Here is a 16,677-nt window from a genome sequence, read left to right on the forward strand (position 1 = left end):
CTTACCCTCGCTTCCCTTGTCATCTCCTGCGTCTTTCGCTACACCTGCGCGGGGCAGTCGGCGGACGCGCAGTGGTGTTGAAGATTAGCCTGGTGCACAGCCTTTTCGCAAAAGTGCAGAACCCAAGGGTTCTGCTCCTGACGCACGTAGTGGCGCTGGATTAGCATTAGTGGAGGTCCTTTCCACTGGGAAGGGGAGGACTAAAAATCTTGCCATCAAGAGATTCGGAACACTGGACATACATTACAAGTTGCACGAAGGGGCTCAGAAGCAGATCCCCTGGGCTCTACACTTTTGACAAAGACTGTACATAGTAATCCTCCATACAACTTCAGCGTGTAAGTACACAGAAGCAGCACGCATTTTTGCTTCCATGGCATGGGGACTTAAAACGTCTAAATTTTGTTCGAAACAAGCGCTGCATGGCAGGACTATGTTTACATTATTCATATCAAAATTATGTTTCGTTTTTATTATTCAGCTTCTCTACATCAGAACAGTCTTGAATACATCTTACCAATAACAGGCAAACAGATATTCTAATGTGAAGCAGATAACAAGAAACAGTGCCGAGATTTGTTTATTACACTGACAGACTAACAACAGTGCTTTGAAAATATTTTTTCTTGTTATGTGAATCCTGACCAATTCACAGACATAAATTAAAGGCTCATTTCTTGAGAGGCTGCTTCTACGCCAACATGATGGAGCTGAGGAACTTTCTTTCGGTAAACCTGTCGCTGTGGCACCTAAATATTCGAGGGCAGGATACGTGTATTTGTGTGGAGAGCATCGGGAATTTTTGGCTGTTTTGCTGCTAAATATTTATGAAGTTGTTTTCGATATTCGCCTCCCATTCTTTTTCTAGGAGTGACAATATTATTTCTATCCCGAAGCTATGCGGTTTAGGCCTATTTGCAATGTTTGTTTCTTCAGCAGTCATCGTAGATTTGATACTTCCGCGACGTGCCGCAGACCAAGTCGTAGACAAACTTGCAGCAGCTGACATCTTCATGAAGGCCCTTTTTTGTTCGCCATAAGCTGCATCCCTTTCCTGCATGTTGTATGCATTGCGCATTGTTAAGTCCATTAGAAATGCTAACAACGCTCCAAGTTCAAAAAAATGAAATCATACAGAAAAACTGAAATGTGGTCGAAGTGATGAATAATTAATAATAGTGACGTTTATCAACCAGCTGTGCTAAGTAGAAATTTGCGGTAATAATCCATGGTATTACTTAGTTTTACTGATTGCCGTTTAGGAGCTATAGCTCGGACCGTAACGTGCGTGTTTGTTTCATTGGATGAACAACCAAAAGTATTTAAACAGTCTTTGCTTCACCCGGTCCTTTACAGCTTCTTTTATTGGTTCACGTATAAAGAGGGACGGAAAAAGAAATTACGATATCTGTACCGTCTATAAGTGGGAAGGGGCGATAATCGACCAAAGCATTATCCTGAAGCGTGCAGCACGAGCCTTCTTTTGTGAAGCAAACACTATACCGCATCACGCCTGTTGCATGAGTATTTATTCAGTATATCCTACACAAAAGACAAAATGTTACCACTGTTACTTTCTACGTCTGGAAAGCCTACAGTGTAACCTGTTTAGACGAGCAGTTTAACGTAATTCAAATACATTTGAGATGAGATTACAAAAATAACACTGCCGAATAAACTTATTAGTGGGATGGAGACCAGAAACTCTGAGCGCATTAAATATGGCTTAGCAGATAATCAGTATGAATCTTAGTATTTGGGAAGTCAAGACTCATTGGCGAGATTGTATTAGACGACATGATAACTTTTGAAAACAAAGTTCTGCTGCCTGCAACCCTGATGCATGAGCAAATCTGTAGCTTTTACTCCACAAGACTGAACAACAGCGGGTGATCTATGTAGCGTTTTTAGCAGGAACATCCCATTTGCTTGTTATGGGTCACAAAGCATCCTCTGTTCAATTTGAACTTTCGTATGGTATCTGGCGCTGGCAGTTGAATATGCCTAACATTTTCGTGAGGGAAACAGACTAGATGACAAAGATTCGGCCGCCACTTCTTATGAGCGGTTAAAAATAAGGTTCACACCATGAAAAAAATTGATTGTGGGAAATGGACGTGGAATGCATTGCAACATGCAACCACTGGTCGTCTCAGATGCTGTAAACTCCTTATGCTCCTGGTGTGTTGTACGCTTCACTAGTTCTTGGGCTAGTGATGCGTAGATGAGACTTTTTCCGCAATTAATCCATGGTCCCATTTGCCGCTGTGAGCTTGAACTTTTGGTTAAACGTTTAATACGCCAGCATGATCGTTGCGTATTTCAGCTCGTTAACATTTTCTTAGAGTCGACAGCTTCATAGGGTTGAATACCTAAATGATTCCCTTTTCTCATTCGTTGCATGAGCTATAAAAACTTGAAATTAAGGCCGCAAGAGCTGATTTATCACAAGTTCCAGTAACGGGACAAGCTTACGGACAATCCTAAATGTAGCAAGGCGTTCCGATTACCAGAAAGACCTGCAGTTTAAGAAGGACTTTTTGTTGGGCTAGTTGGTGCAGCATTTTTTAACGAAAGGACAAAGCGCTAACGACACATTCATGTCTTCTTTCTTGTGAATGTGTCGTTAGCGCTTTGTCCTCTTGTTAAAAACCTGCAGTTTAGCTAGCTTTTTCTGCTAGTTTATGAAGCGGTAGCTTCACTACTAAGATTTCGGGCTCTCCTCAGCGTGCATTGCCAATGACCTTCAAGGTTCATCCAAGGTCAAACCTTAAGTTACGTTTAGAGAACCACTGAATAGTCAGTGGTCACACCAATGGTCAAGGCAAAGCACAGCTGAAGGGTCAAGGTCAAAGTCAAAGCTGAAGTCAAGGTGAAGTCAGGGACGTCAATGTTACGTCAAAGTCATCTTATGGTGAACCGAAATTCGGCCACGTGATCGACTCTGGGCTCGACGAGGAGCAGGAACGCGGCTTGATAGGGCGTGACGCCATGCCATCCTATCCCGAGTACATGACGGAAGGAGCTACGGCGCACCTATGAATAAGTCGACATGCGGTGTTCACGCGCTAGGCCGTGACGTCATGCGTTAAGGCCCATAAATAGCAGCTGCGGAGATGCCTAGCAGTTGGAGCCATGGACTCCGGTGCTGAGCAAGTGTGTCGTCGCATGAGATACAGCCGGTGCCCAGCCTCGGCTGACGATCTGGACAGCATTTCGATTCGCTGGGAGACTGTACGGAAAGTTCGTGAACGGGAGAGAGGGAAGTGTTCAGCCAAGGGGCCGTAGGAGCTGGAATGACGTCTAGCTAAGCAGCGCCATGCGGATGCAGCTAGGCTGCAACGCCGCGCGGCTGAATCGGTCGGCACTGCCTTTATATCTGAGACGCCGTCTGAAGAGCGGGTAATTCCCCAGCGAGAGTCGGATCAAGAGCAAGAAACTAAAATTGTGAAGCTGCCGCTTCTCACTCACTTTAAACCTAGCTAAACCACAGTTAATTTTTTTCCGTGGTTTATGAGGCGTCTGGTGCTGGCAGTGGATGTGTACAAACAGATGTCATCATAAATTTTTTCCCGCCAGTGAATACTTCACTTCTCAAGAACAGCTAGTCCTTGCAATAAAACGGTTGCAGTCACATGCTTTCGGAACAGTGCCAAGCTGTAGGTGCGCTCTTCACAAGTGTCAAAGAAGAAGGTATTCAAAGCGCCGTGCGTCCGAGGAACGCTCAAATGATTTGAATTACCGTTCTTGATGTAGCTGTGTCGAAGAACTTTGCAACGGTTGCAGTCCGTGTACGCAGAGGTCAAGTTGTATAATACTCCTGGCTCTGGAAAAAAAATACAAGAGCCTCCAGCAGTTCGAAACACTTACGCAAATCAGAGTCGATACGAAAGTCTAATTACTATCTAGCATGAGGTCAAACATGGCGTGAATTTTTTCAGGGGTCAGAAAGAAGTTTTTGTGTTCGGTGGAGCGACCATATTGTGTTTAGCCCTCCTCTCGTAGGGAATTTGTATATTATTCACAGAACACTGAACGTATTACGCATTGATAAGTTTCTTTTCCAAGGCTAAGCATTAAAGGTTTTATTCCGAGGTACCAAACATCTGTTAACATTTCGCCATTCTTCTATAGCTTTACTATTCCATGCGACAGCTAAGCACTCACTGTTCTTGCTGAACGCTCGCGAAAAGTAAACAAAATAATATTTTTGGCTTGCCCCCTTGTGTCATTAAGTGAAGGACGGGCGATTACGTTCTGCAGCTTAACGCCGCGCATTCTTCATTATTACCTACAACAGAAAATTCTAGTTCACATATTGACAATAGGTGGCAGTTACGATTGCGGTTTCAACCTTCACTTTACTACAAAATTACGGTTTTCTGAGCAAACCGTATCCACTGGTATTCCTTCCCCACCAAGAAAAACGTCTTTAAAACTATCCACCTGGCACATGTTAACCTGAGATCTAAGCTCTCCCTCCCGGGAGTAAAGCCTTCTCACTTCCCTTAGCATCATAATTCAAGAGTGCAGGGGTGTCAGGTCAACAATCATAACGCCTATTTTTAATCGCCATAAAAAAACAAATTTCTTTCTTCTTCGAACTTATTGCTCGTTAGAGGAGCGTTCGCTTTTTTGCACTTGTGGGTTTAGTTTTTGGATGACTGCTCATTTTTTATTTTCTCGATGCGCCTGTTAGCCTTGAACATAGCTTTTAGTCATTTATGTCTTCTTTTTCTTGCCTTTTAGGTAAAACACCATCTCATTCGTCGTCTTGCTCTATTTGTGACTCATATGGCAGTTTCGAGGTTCTGCGATTTACACCGTGGGAATAATCGTTTTTTTCTTTTATTTTTTCTTCTTTAAACATCGTAGATCGAAACAAAATAAGAATACATCAGATAAGAGCATCGATGTATTGAAGGCTATAAAAATAAAAAGAATCAGTGATGTCAACACTTTTTTTAATTCTGCGCACTTTTTATTCTCTTTCATTTATGGACCCTTAAAAATACTCAGCATTTTTTTTTTTAAAGATGGGTTAGATCGAAGTCAAGGCTAAATAACGCTTAACGCTGCTGAAAGAATCTCTGTTTCGGTGAAGAGTAGTGATAGGGATATTCAATGCTGAGCAGCTTCTTGGTGTGTTTTTCTAAGCCGCTTCCTCGACTTCATGAAATTCAGTATCGAAGCTTCAGTAGCTTGAAGCACCACACAGCGATTTCGCACAATATCCTACATTCAGAGCAAATTTTACTCTAAACATTTACATACTCAATTACCCCGCCGGGGTGGCGCAGTGGTTACGGCGCTCGACTACTGTTCCCAAAGACGCGGGATCGAATCCCGGCCTCGGCGGCAGCTTTTCGATGGAGGCGAAAAGCAAGGCGCCCGTGTACTGTGCGATGTCAGTGCACGTTAAAGAACCCCAGGTGGTCGAAATTTCCGGAGTCCTCCTCTACGGCGTCTCTCATAGCCTGAGTTGCTTTGGGACGTTAAACCCCACAAACCAACCAACCAACATACTCAATTATTTATAATTTCTAGATTTTTGGCAGTACCTAATTTTCCCGTAAAACTTAAGTTGCAAAATTATTAGACGTGATGTTTCTTAACCAGTGAGACTTGAAGTATGGTTTCTTCTATGCTAGCGTTAAGCAAATCAGACGACGTACTGGTGGGTGATTCAAAAAGCCACACTTACCGTCGAGACTTTCAATATGAATAACGTTCTTCGCAGTATAACCAGGTGAAGACATTAGTGTTGTTTTGATTTCCCTGCATAAGCATATATCTCCAGGCGTCAAACGCAAGTATTTAGTATAAAAAGATGAAACAAATCTATTTATATAGTACTAGTTTAATAGGAACAGCAGACCTAACAACACAGCATTGTGCTGCCCATTGTCTCTGTTTCTGATCCAACATTTAAAAAGCTGCTGCCTCTAAGTTTGGGCTTTCATAAGCTTACAACTGGCCGAAACTAACAAGTGGCCAGGAGCAGCGCAGTACCCACTCCACGCAGCTGTAATCCCTTGCTGCATGGCATATAACAAAAAATCACTGCGGGAATTTCGAGAGCTTGTTCAGCCGTTCACTTTATATGCGGGTCATAAATGTTTTGCAAAACACTTCCAACATATAAAACCAGATTCTGCATGTCGTAGGATCACGTACGTTGCCTCTATCGTCCCTTTCTGATCATTTCCTGAGATGGTTAGTCTCCTTACAATTCATATTTTCCTCGAATGAGAAGCGCTTGCGTAACGCCCTACCGCGGCCCTCTGGAGCTCCTCCGAACGGCGTTGGTCCGTATCGCTCCCGAGGAAGGAGATGGCAAGCGACCGTGTTTATCTGCTAGGCCCCCTCCCGGTGCATCCCAGCGTTGCGCTGCGATAACCTCGCTCAAAATTCGGGTAACAAATGAAAATATAGTCATGTGACATGGTGCCATTCATGGTTTTTTGGTATAGGAAGCCTCCGTGCAAGTTATGCTTTCAAGTCTTAATGCAATTGCAAAGTAAAATAAGAAATTATAGTTGAGATATTTTCCTGTAAACGATGACATTTTTGATATCAAAATCCCGCCGATATGACCAAAGCATGACCGTTGCGGATGGCGAGAAATATTATACAAGGCATTGCTCCACACTGCCCCTATAGCAAATGCGTAGGAGGCGTACAGAAGAGCACGAAAGCTATTTATTATTAGTGCAACAAGAGCAGGGACAATTGTGCTACTGAGGAGTGAAGATCCGCAGAGATTTCGCAGGACAAGGTTGGCCACCATGTAGGACATTCGTCGCAAAGAAAAGAAACGTCGAGGGAGTGACATTGATGCATACGATGCGAAATCTGATTATTACGGAGAATGCTACGCCTCATCAATCGGTGCGGCCAGATCGGGGCTCCACAGCATAGGCGCTGATGGGATTCATCCGGCTTCCGTATACCCCATAGGTGCTGGCGTGTTTGTATGCATGTAGCATTTCTGATACACTGTCTTCCAAACCGTCCTCGTAAAAGCTAGCAAAATTTGCAAAAATAAAGTGAGTACTAATACACCTTCATGCAATGAACAGGGCCGTGCAGCTTGCCTCGGACAGGCTGTTACAGGAAGCAGACGCCTACTTTTTTGAGGGTTATCACTTTTCTCAGCTTTCTGCATGCCGCTGGGAAAAGACTAGGAGGGGAAACGTGGTGCCAACTTCTTTCTTGTAAGAGGACAAGGGGGAAACTGATAAACGAAGTAATCAAATCAGACTTAGTTGCGGTCCCTCTTCACATTGTACAACACCTTTCATCTTCTGTGCTTCCAGTCCGAGCACAGAAAGCTTTCTTGGGCCTTTCTTTTCTTTTTGGTCATGCCGTAAAGAAAGGAAATAAATTTATTTCTTTTAACACCTTTGCAAGGCGTCTTGGCTATCGTTTGTAAGATGAAAGTTTCTATTCGTTCAGCGGCTGACACCTTTTTCGCAGTATAAGAAACTGATCTGTGAAACGTAGGAAAAAGTAGTCTGCTACGCTTGCAGTGTAGTGAGTGCGTGTATGTCGCACTTCACACAGCTCGAGTGCTACCACTTCACACTTATAAAATGATGCCGACGTTCCGAAAATAAAAAGGATGCCGCAAGAAGAAGCGAGAGTAAGGTCTTGTTCCCGGAACAGCCCGATAGAGGACAGGTGCAACAGGCTACTCATAGCGCGCGCGTATTCTTGTACAGTTCGCCGCTTTGTACAGTACGCCGGTCGACTCTCGCGCGTACAAGTAAAAAAATTGGGACAATGTACACTATTATGTACATCGTCATTATAACTACCATTATTATTATCGTCATTACATTATCAGGGTCAACGTCTTATCGACATCACTTGATTACCAACATCTCATCATCGATCTAAACTGAATCTTGAACCACCTTTGCAGGCTAACGTGTTCGAAACTGATTGTGCCCCGGAGGGTGCAGCAGGGTTAGCGGAGCTTCTTCCAAGCTCACCCCCTGAGGAAGCTGGGCACCAGGCCAGGGGTCTGTTTGTACCCATTTTTACTGGTGGGTAAAAATGTAATGTAAATGGTGGGTAAGGGAAGGAAAGCGTAGCAGGGGGCGGCAGAAAATTAGGTGGGCGGATGAGGTTAAGAAGTTCGCTGGGTTCAAGGGGATGCAGCTCGCACAGGACTGGTTTAATTGGAGGCATAAGAAAGAAGCCTCTGCCCTGCAGTGGGTATAGTCAGGCTGAGGATTATGATGATGATAATGAAACTATTGTAGAACTAGTTTTACATCAAAAACACTTTTATTTCACCAATTTTCTTTGCTGAATGCCCATTTCAACCGCATGGTTGCAAGAAACGTGAGTATTTATTAGGAATATATGCCATAGTTAATTATCAGGAGGCTTTTAGAAGGCTGTTACTACTCCCATGTGGCAAAGTGTGAAATTTATTCCTAAACGCTCCTCGTGCTGAGAAAAACCTGCGCATCAAGGAAAGCAAAATAGCGCACTTCAAAACACAGACACAGGAAGGGAACGACAACACAGCGCTGGTTCAACTGGTTATTTATTAGAGAGTGACACAATATATATGTACGAACAGTGGGCGCGAAAGAATTGATAACAACTGCTGAGTTTGCACGTGGCGTAAAACACCGAACGCAAAGTTAAAAGGCGCAGGATAACAATATAGGTCAAAGCAAGGCAGAACGGTAGGGCTATAAAAAAACAAAGAAGCGAAAAACGGGGAGGCATGTAGGTAAAAACAGTTAAAGATGGCACGATCCGAAGATACATAAACTAAAATCGAAAAAAGGCCAAAAGGGGCATTAAGAGCGATAAAAGCCAATAGGGGCATTAAGAGCGATAAAAAACACAAAAGGGGCATTAAGAGCGATAAAAGAATCAAAAGGACAATTAAGAGCATTACAAGACCAAAAGGGCATTAAAAACAGAATACCTAAAACAACCAAGACCAGGCCGCTAGAGGCTGAGGAGTGTACCCGGAATCTAAACATTAAAACTACTGTGCGTCTGGTTCAAATATTCTAACTCGCGTTTAGTCAGGGCTATTGAGGGTGTGCTAACACAATTTTGACCTAGCTTTAGAATGTGAGCGGCTTCTATGATTTCGCGTGTGAACTGATGTGCATTTCTCGCAATGACAGTGCATTTATGAAGGGATGGCTCATAGGACTGAGAGGGACATTTTAGGCAGTGAACACCTAGGTTTCTTCTTGTAGTATTGTAAACACTGTTTGAGTGTTCCATAAGTCGTTCGTTTAGGCAACGCCCGGTTTGCCCCACGTAGGCCTTGCCACAGCTCAGGGCAATCTTATAGACGACACCAACTTGGCAGGGAACGAAAGGTGCCTGGTGCCTAACAGGGCAGGCTGGCTTTCGCACAGCCGGGGCATTGGCTCTGCGACAAAGCTTGGAAAGCTTGTCAGGCGCCGAGAACACAACACGGACGCCTGCCTTTTGCCCAATCCGTTTGAGCCTGTGGGAAATAGTATGGAGGTAAGGCACCACAGCAACTTTGTGTTGATGCTCAGGAGAAGCTCTCACTTGACCCCCTTTAAGCTTCTGCAAGAGGAAGCCTACTACTGAGGTCAACAAATGATCAGGGTAGCCAGCATTTATCAACCGCTGAGTTTGCTCTTCGATGCTCCGGCCCATAGAGTGTACACATGACTTGATTAGGGCATTAGTGAAACAAAGGTTCACAGTGCCCCTCTTAACATTCTTAGAATGGGCTGAACTGTAGGGCAACAAGGACTTGCCCCCGCTCGGCTGGTACCACCAGCACAGGTGGTCATCTGCCCTGGATAGCCTTAAATCAAGAAAGCGTAAAGCGCCCTTATCCGGTACCTCATAGGTCAAAACAAGAGGAGAGAGGCACTGTTCAAAGCGAGAAAGCACTTCTGAAACTGAGCTCTGAAAAGTACATTCGTTACTAGCCAAAAGGATTAAATAATCATCGACGAATCTGAAAATCTTCACAGCAGCTGACGAAGATAGCTGCTGTTCTAACAGTCGGTCATGATGGGCGAGATATATCGACAACAGTGCTGTGTTGTCGTTCCTTTCGTGTGTCTGTGTTTTGAAGTGCGCTATTTTGCTTTCCAAGATGATTTACCAACTAGCCCGTTCTTCCACCCTTGCATCAAGGAAGCAAGGGCCAAAACGAGCGCGGTCCCTCCTGTGCCTTCCTACTTCCTGTTTGTGCCGGTGCGTGGATTTTTCGAATGACATAACAGAATGATATCTCAACTCGCCTATCAGTCTATGCTATTCCGCTTCTCATACGATTATTTCCGCCTTGGTTTCTTTTAGTCTCGCTGGCCTGAGCTTCTGCCACAAACCCTGACTTTCCGGTACTTGTAGAGGTGCATCCTTGCGAAGTTTTGCGAGATGTTAAACAAATGAGAATTTGTGTAATGTTGACGTGTTGGGCCTATATCACAGCAGACCTTTTTAATAAACGTAGATGGGTCCCATTCAGCACAAAATGTGCTAATAAAGGAAGCCCCGGTGGTTTTTTATGTAGGAAATGCAGGCCACCCCCGTGAGCTCGATGCAGGAGCTGCAACGGGGCTAATGTAGGCTAAAATTGACTACCAGCAAACGCCCCGATGGAGCCCCCATTGGACCGATGTAGGAAGCACTTAAGAGGTTGTCGACATTCATCCCGCATTGCGAAATCTATACGTCCCGTCAACTTTCCCCGGCGGTTCTACATCGGGCAGATTTGGGCAGCCGCTCTGGATGAACGTCTCGTTTTAATTTCTGTCAGCCTCTGTGATGTGTATGTGAGAAATAGGGCCGTTGCGGTTGCTAAAGCGGCAAGCCGCACTTGTCTTGCCCAAATTATTCCCATAGGGGTCGGATGCAGATATCTGATGGTCAGTCCTAGTCCACGTTTTCCCGCGGAATATTTGGGCATAATTAGACAATTATTTTATCCATGCCTACGCTTTTAAAACAGCTACAATATCAAAATTCACAATAATTCAAAGACCAATCTTGCCTAATCACTTAATGTTCAACCTTGTTCAGGCGGTAAAGTTTTGTTTTCTGACCGGTAATATTGTACGGAGTTGCAGGCTGTCACCGCGACCATTTATGAAGCACCAGTTAACAATGTGTCTGTTTCAGTCTTTTTAGAGCAATTTACATGTACGCGAGATCCAAACATGCAATTTTTCTTACCGACTCAAATGCCAAGAACTGTTATTCAAATTATGTACAATAATATATTTAGGGCAACGTTTTACGCAAATGAAAGACGGGAAGAGTGTGTGCTCAATATTATGCAAACACTTCGGTGTGGTCAGCCCCGCTACGGCCGATGTAGGGCCAACAGCTGCATTGATTCGGCAACCCCATTTGGCCAGCGCTATTTTTCGTAACAAGAGCTGGCATTTAGATTGCATCAGCAGTGATTTTTAACACATCTGACAGACAAGTTGAAGCGCGAATTTCTATCTCCCCCAATGCCGATGTGGGACCTAAAGCAGTTTTGTGCGGGCAGCCCCGACTTGGCTGGGTTATTGTTTTTTGAACCTAGAGCCCACATGCTATTGCACGTACCTTCAACTTCCCCAAAAGGGACCGATTATGGTATCATCCGGGCACGCCCGTCTTCCAGGACCATTACGGCCGATGTGATACTTAAAGCGGTTTAGCTAAGGCGGCCAGATTTGGGCTTCACGGCGGCATGCCCAAATTGAGCTGTCATTGATATTCCACCAGTCCTCAAGTAACCTACAAGGAAGCAAGTAAGGCAGCATGTGTATATGCCCGTTTTTTGCCCCATTACGGATGATGTAGATGCCACAAAGATTTAATATGGGCAGCCCCGTTTCCAACCTATGAGGACGTTTTCACAAAGAGCACACATTTAAGCTGGATGTGCCCTAACAAATGCGACAAGGAACCCTTCAGGCCCGAATGCGGGAATGCACTCTGCGTTAGCCAGAGCAACGGCGCTATAGGAACCATGTAGAAGGAACATGGGCAAGCCGAAATAGGGCTTGTCCACATTTACCCCATTGGGGACCGGTTCATATATTACGATGGTTACACCAGCCCTACTTACTTAGATCGGACCCACTGGGACCCCACATTTTGTGCTACCTGGGTTACTGAGAGCATTCTGACACAACGAAGCCTTTCGGTGACTTGCGTTTTACCCTAAAGCTGATACCATGACTGAGGAATTAAGCCCTGTGGGAAGTGCTCCAAGATCTCATAAAGTATTAAACACGGGTCTATCTACATCGGACCCACTGGGACGACACGCTACCTGGGTTACTGAGAGTATTCTCACACAACGAAGCCTTTCGGTGACTTGCGTTTTACCCTAAAGCTGATACCATGACTGAGGAATTGCGACCTGTGGGAAATGCTCCAAGATCTCATAAAGTATTAAACACGGGTTTATCTATAAAGTATACGTCCGTGTTCATAAGTATTACGTCTGGTGTGTGATCTGCCTTTTACAGAGAAGGTCAAATCAAGACCAGGAAAGCATGCCCTCAGGCATAAATTCACCACTTTTGTATAAAACAGTAAACAATAGCGATGAGCAGTAAAGAATGTTTCAAGCGTGTAGATATTAAAACACCAAGTTAACTGTTTTCCTAAAACTGACGCTGGTTTCAGATTGAACAGTGCATTGCCCAAAGGGATGAAAATTATTGCATTTTCTAGTTCTTGCCTCTTCTTTTTCTTCTACCTTCATCCGTTCCACATATACTCACTACGCCCATGCTATACTCGTATTCCTGATTGCATAGGCGAATATGATGTGTAGCACTATAGACCAGGTATCGGTGAGCTTAGATATGGATGCTTTGTCACAAACGTTCGTGGATCTTTCTTGCTATATGTTGCTCCAGTTCTTTGCCTTCTCTCTGCACACCTAAGACGCCCTATATATTAGTGGAGCAGGACTTGTTATTCTCTGTCACTCATCGAGAGTCCACAAAAGCCGGCTGCGGTGAATACTTCCATAAAGGAAGCTAATAATGCGATGATGTCAACGGTCGGAACTTGCAAGTGGATTGATAAAAGCGCATTCCATTTACAAGTTCGGCAGCCAAAAAATATCAGTTACTATTGTTCGATAGCCTGACAAAGTCTTTCAATGATTTACAAGAAATGTGTTACCTGATTTTTATTTGAATGCAGCAGTCATAAATAAGAGCATAGTATAGCAGTTTGCGGCTTACCCCGTGTTGTTTCCACCATACTTTACTTCGACTGTGGCGTATGTCCCATCATAACGGCCTGTCTCTGTTACCACGACACACTTTGCCTCCCCTCCATAATATGGGTCTTCTTTGAAGCTCCTGTACATCATATACCAAGTGTCTGCTAGTGGGAAGCACTGAAATAAAAGCAAAGCGTATTGTTAGGAGAAGTGTTGCCAGTGTGTCAATATATGCTCTTTCGTTTAAGTCATACATATTGAAGACGCATCCTGTTAAAACCTGATGCAAAAGCGAGTAATATTAAGCTCTTTTCAGGACGAATTCAGCATTTCTTCGCAGACAAAAGTTGAAATGAATTATAATTATGAGATGAAAGAGTGGAGATTGATTTTTACTTTTGATTCCTAGTTTCTACCAAAGGCCAATAGATTGATTTACGTCCTCATTGCGAAACAGCTATGTGGAAACTGTGATAACTGATTTCCTGGAAGTAAAAATGAATCTGTGATACTTCCCTTAATAATTATTTATCTCGACAGTTACACCCGCGTTTTTCACTGGAAATATGCAAATGTTAATCAAGCATCGAACATTCTTCTTTATCCTGCTACATGTTTCCTAAAAACAAACTTCAATATTTAATGTCAACTGGTTATCTGGGTCCATTCTTCGTGCCCTGCCCATAAATGATGTCAGCCACGATGTCATTTACAAGCTTTGGTCTCTGACTAGTTTTGCTGTTTTCTTGTCAATAAATGCTAAACTATTTATTGCTCTTCAAGTAGCCTCCTGGGTTGTCCCAATTTAGGCTCAACTTTTTATTACTATCATCCACATTTCTTCCTCTCCCGGTATCTATCTCTCTGCCGTTAAAGAATCAATAGATGTCGGAGTTGCACCCGTGCGCCCACATTCGCGTGCTTTTCACTGAAGTGATCCCTAGAAAGCAGCCTGCGGCATTTTAACGGTCTTCAAACAGACTGCTGCACAGGAGACGGGCTCTCACGCTTGATCTTTCGAGTACACCTCGCCTCTCTGAGATATGTGCGGGCTAGCATGTATATTCGCAAGATACACGCCTGAAGTCGAAACAAAAGCCAATATACACTGCTGATCTAGCTTGGTTTTGGAAACGGGAATAATGGGCCCTAAGACAGATTTTTATTTTGGTTTCAGTTTTTGGTCAACTAGACTTTTTAGTATATGGCCGTAGCCAACGACAGTGTGCGAAAGACCAAACTAATTAGGTACGCTGGCCCGGTTTAACAAAGATCTGTAAACGTGCCTGCCTGGTCTGGGTATAGCGGACATAAATCTTTACACAAGCTTCCCCGCGTGTTCCATTCCCAATTCAGGATCTCTGTCCCAGTTGACAGCTAGGCTAATACGGCCATGCCATGCGGTCTCGTAACTTCACACCAACCGCGAACCAGTCAATTCCATGGTCATCGGACCTACCAGCCAGCACTTTCCAGATGCATGCTGCTGTGAAGTGGTCAAGCAAACATTGATAAAAAGTGAGAGGGGGGCTACATGCAGCCGCACAAATATTCTCAGACGGTCAGAGTAGACGTCAATACTGTACAAACCAAGGAGTGGATCCTACGAGCCTCTCACCTCTACGTTTTCGCCCAAAACAATGTCTTCCTTACCATGCACACGCTTCAAAGTTGTTAGCAAACTTACTTTCTCCTCGTCCTGGTAAATACCAAGTTCTGGATTGTTGTCAGGAAAGCCCAAACTTCCTCTGAGGGCGCAGTGGAGCACTGAAAAAGCGAGAGTTGTCGATAAAACAAGGCGCGACTGAAGCATATTCCCTTTTTTTGGTATTTCCTTTTGTTGTGGGCGAGGCGACGCACTATTTGGTCTTCGTGAATATATAGCGAGGGCATTTGTGCTTTCATAGCTTTTTATCCATCCTCACTGATGCATTCACATGTGTTCACATCGAGCGGAGATCGTTAATACTGCTGACGTTCGCAGTACGATTCGCAAAACCTTGATCAGGGAGAAATGTACATGTTTTTTGTCGGTGTTCCATCTAGACTCTCTGTGCTTTTGAACTAAAACACCTTTCATGAACACGGAGTGTTTCCTGTTGATAATATGCAAGCTTACGCTCCGCGAAAGGGTGAAGGTCATGTGAATTTATGTACGGTCATGAGCCTCTACTAGGAGAGAAATTTCTTTTTGTATATTTTGTGTCGAACTTTGCTGGCGAGTGTTGCAGGTAGTAACATAAACTAGGCTGAACAAAAGAATGTCAGGTTTTATTGCCACTAAATCGTTAGCAACGCAGTGTTGAGAAATATTGTCTGCCGGCGTCGGTAATATTGTCTGTGTGAAGCTTATTTCCTTGGAATATGTAGACGAATGCCTATGGCACGACCCTATATCCGAGAGCTATTTCCAATGTTTGTCGTATATACGTTGACTGGAGGCGTCATCGTGTATCGTTCGAAGTCTTGTAGACCCGAAAAATCGCAAGCTTCTCTTTGATACTTGTGGCAATGCAGAAGACTGGTTCGGGCGTTAGTTGACCTTCACGTTGTGTGCATTCACGAAGCCAGATGAGAAGGTCGAGTTGGAATTAGGTCTTGACCCGGGAAAGTCCTTTATATGTGTGGTCGAGGTACTAGTCGCGCATACTGGGTTCCTCGCACATGTGTTGGAAACTTTGCAGCACCAAATAAAGAAGAGCCTGCATCTCACACGTGATAGCAGGTAAACTGCATGCTTCAACTACAACTCTTCATAAGGCGTGACATCCTTCGAGACAGTGGCAAAGTCCGGCAGCTCTTTCTGTATGGAAGATTGTGCTGGGAACCAAAGACGCTGTAATATTTACATCAATTTTCAATTTTTCTGTTCAGTCATGATATGTCCGCTCTACCGCAACAAATTCTGGTAAACATGCTGAGCTCTATAATGCCCTAAGTTTTCACTGATGAAGGCTCAAATCTTATTTTTGAGGTACCTGCTGTGGTTTGTGTGGTGTGATTATCTGTAATGATGCAAATAATAATGATGTTTTTTTGAATGTGTGCCAATATGCAAACAGCGATTGCTCTGCGAGCTTAATATAGTGAACATTGAGATAATCATTGCCCCGCCGGGGTGGTGCAGTGGTAAGAAGCCCGACTACTGTGCCGGAGTTCCCGGGCTCGATCCCGACCTCGGCGGCTGCGTTTCGATGGAGGCGAAACGAAGAGGCGTCCGTGTGCTGTGCGATGTCAGCGCACGTTAAAGATCCCCAGGTGGTCGAAATTACTGCGTAGCCTTCCACTACAGCTGCTCTTTCTCTCTTTCCACTTTCATTCCCAACCTCCTCCCTTCCCTTACGGCGCGGTTCGGGTGTCCACAGAGCAAGTGTGACAGTTACTGCGCCTTTCCCTTCTTGTGAACCAATTATTATTGAGATAATAATTTCAGTGGTTAGAGAAAATTTGAAACAATGTGAAATAAA

At 44.2% G+C, this 16,677-nt stretch overlaps 1 protein-coding gene across 1 annotated transcript; it reads right to left on the reverse strand.

The window, feature by feature from the left end:
- Window positions 1-932: 932 nt before the first annotated feature.
- Window positions 933-15,023, reverse strand: LOC146189502 (uncharacterized). The gene is made up of 5 exons (XM_084605283.1): window positions 14,898-15,023; window positions 13,230-13,387; window positions 5,705-5,778; window positions 3,743-3,826; window positions 933-1,054 (listed from the first exon to the last, which is right to left on the reverse strand). The coding sequence occupies exons 1-5, from the start codon at window positions 15,021-15,023 to the stop codon at window positions 933-935; spliced, it is 564 nt and encodes a 187-aa protein (XP_084461409.1).
- Between the last annotated feature and the right edge of the window lie 1,654 nt (window positions 15,024-16,677).

Source organism: Amblyomma maculatum, chromosome 5 (genome assembly GCF_055883805.1).
Source record: "Amblyomma maculatum isolate TAMU_Amacu chromosome 5, ASM5588380v1, whole genome shotgun sequence".
Taxonomy (NCBI): Eukaryota; Metazoa; Arthropoda; class Arachnida; order Ixodida; family Ixodidae; genus Amblyomma; species Amblyomma maculatum.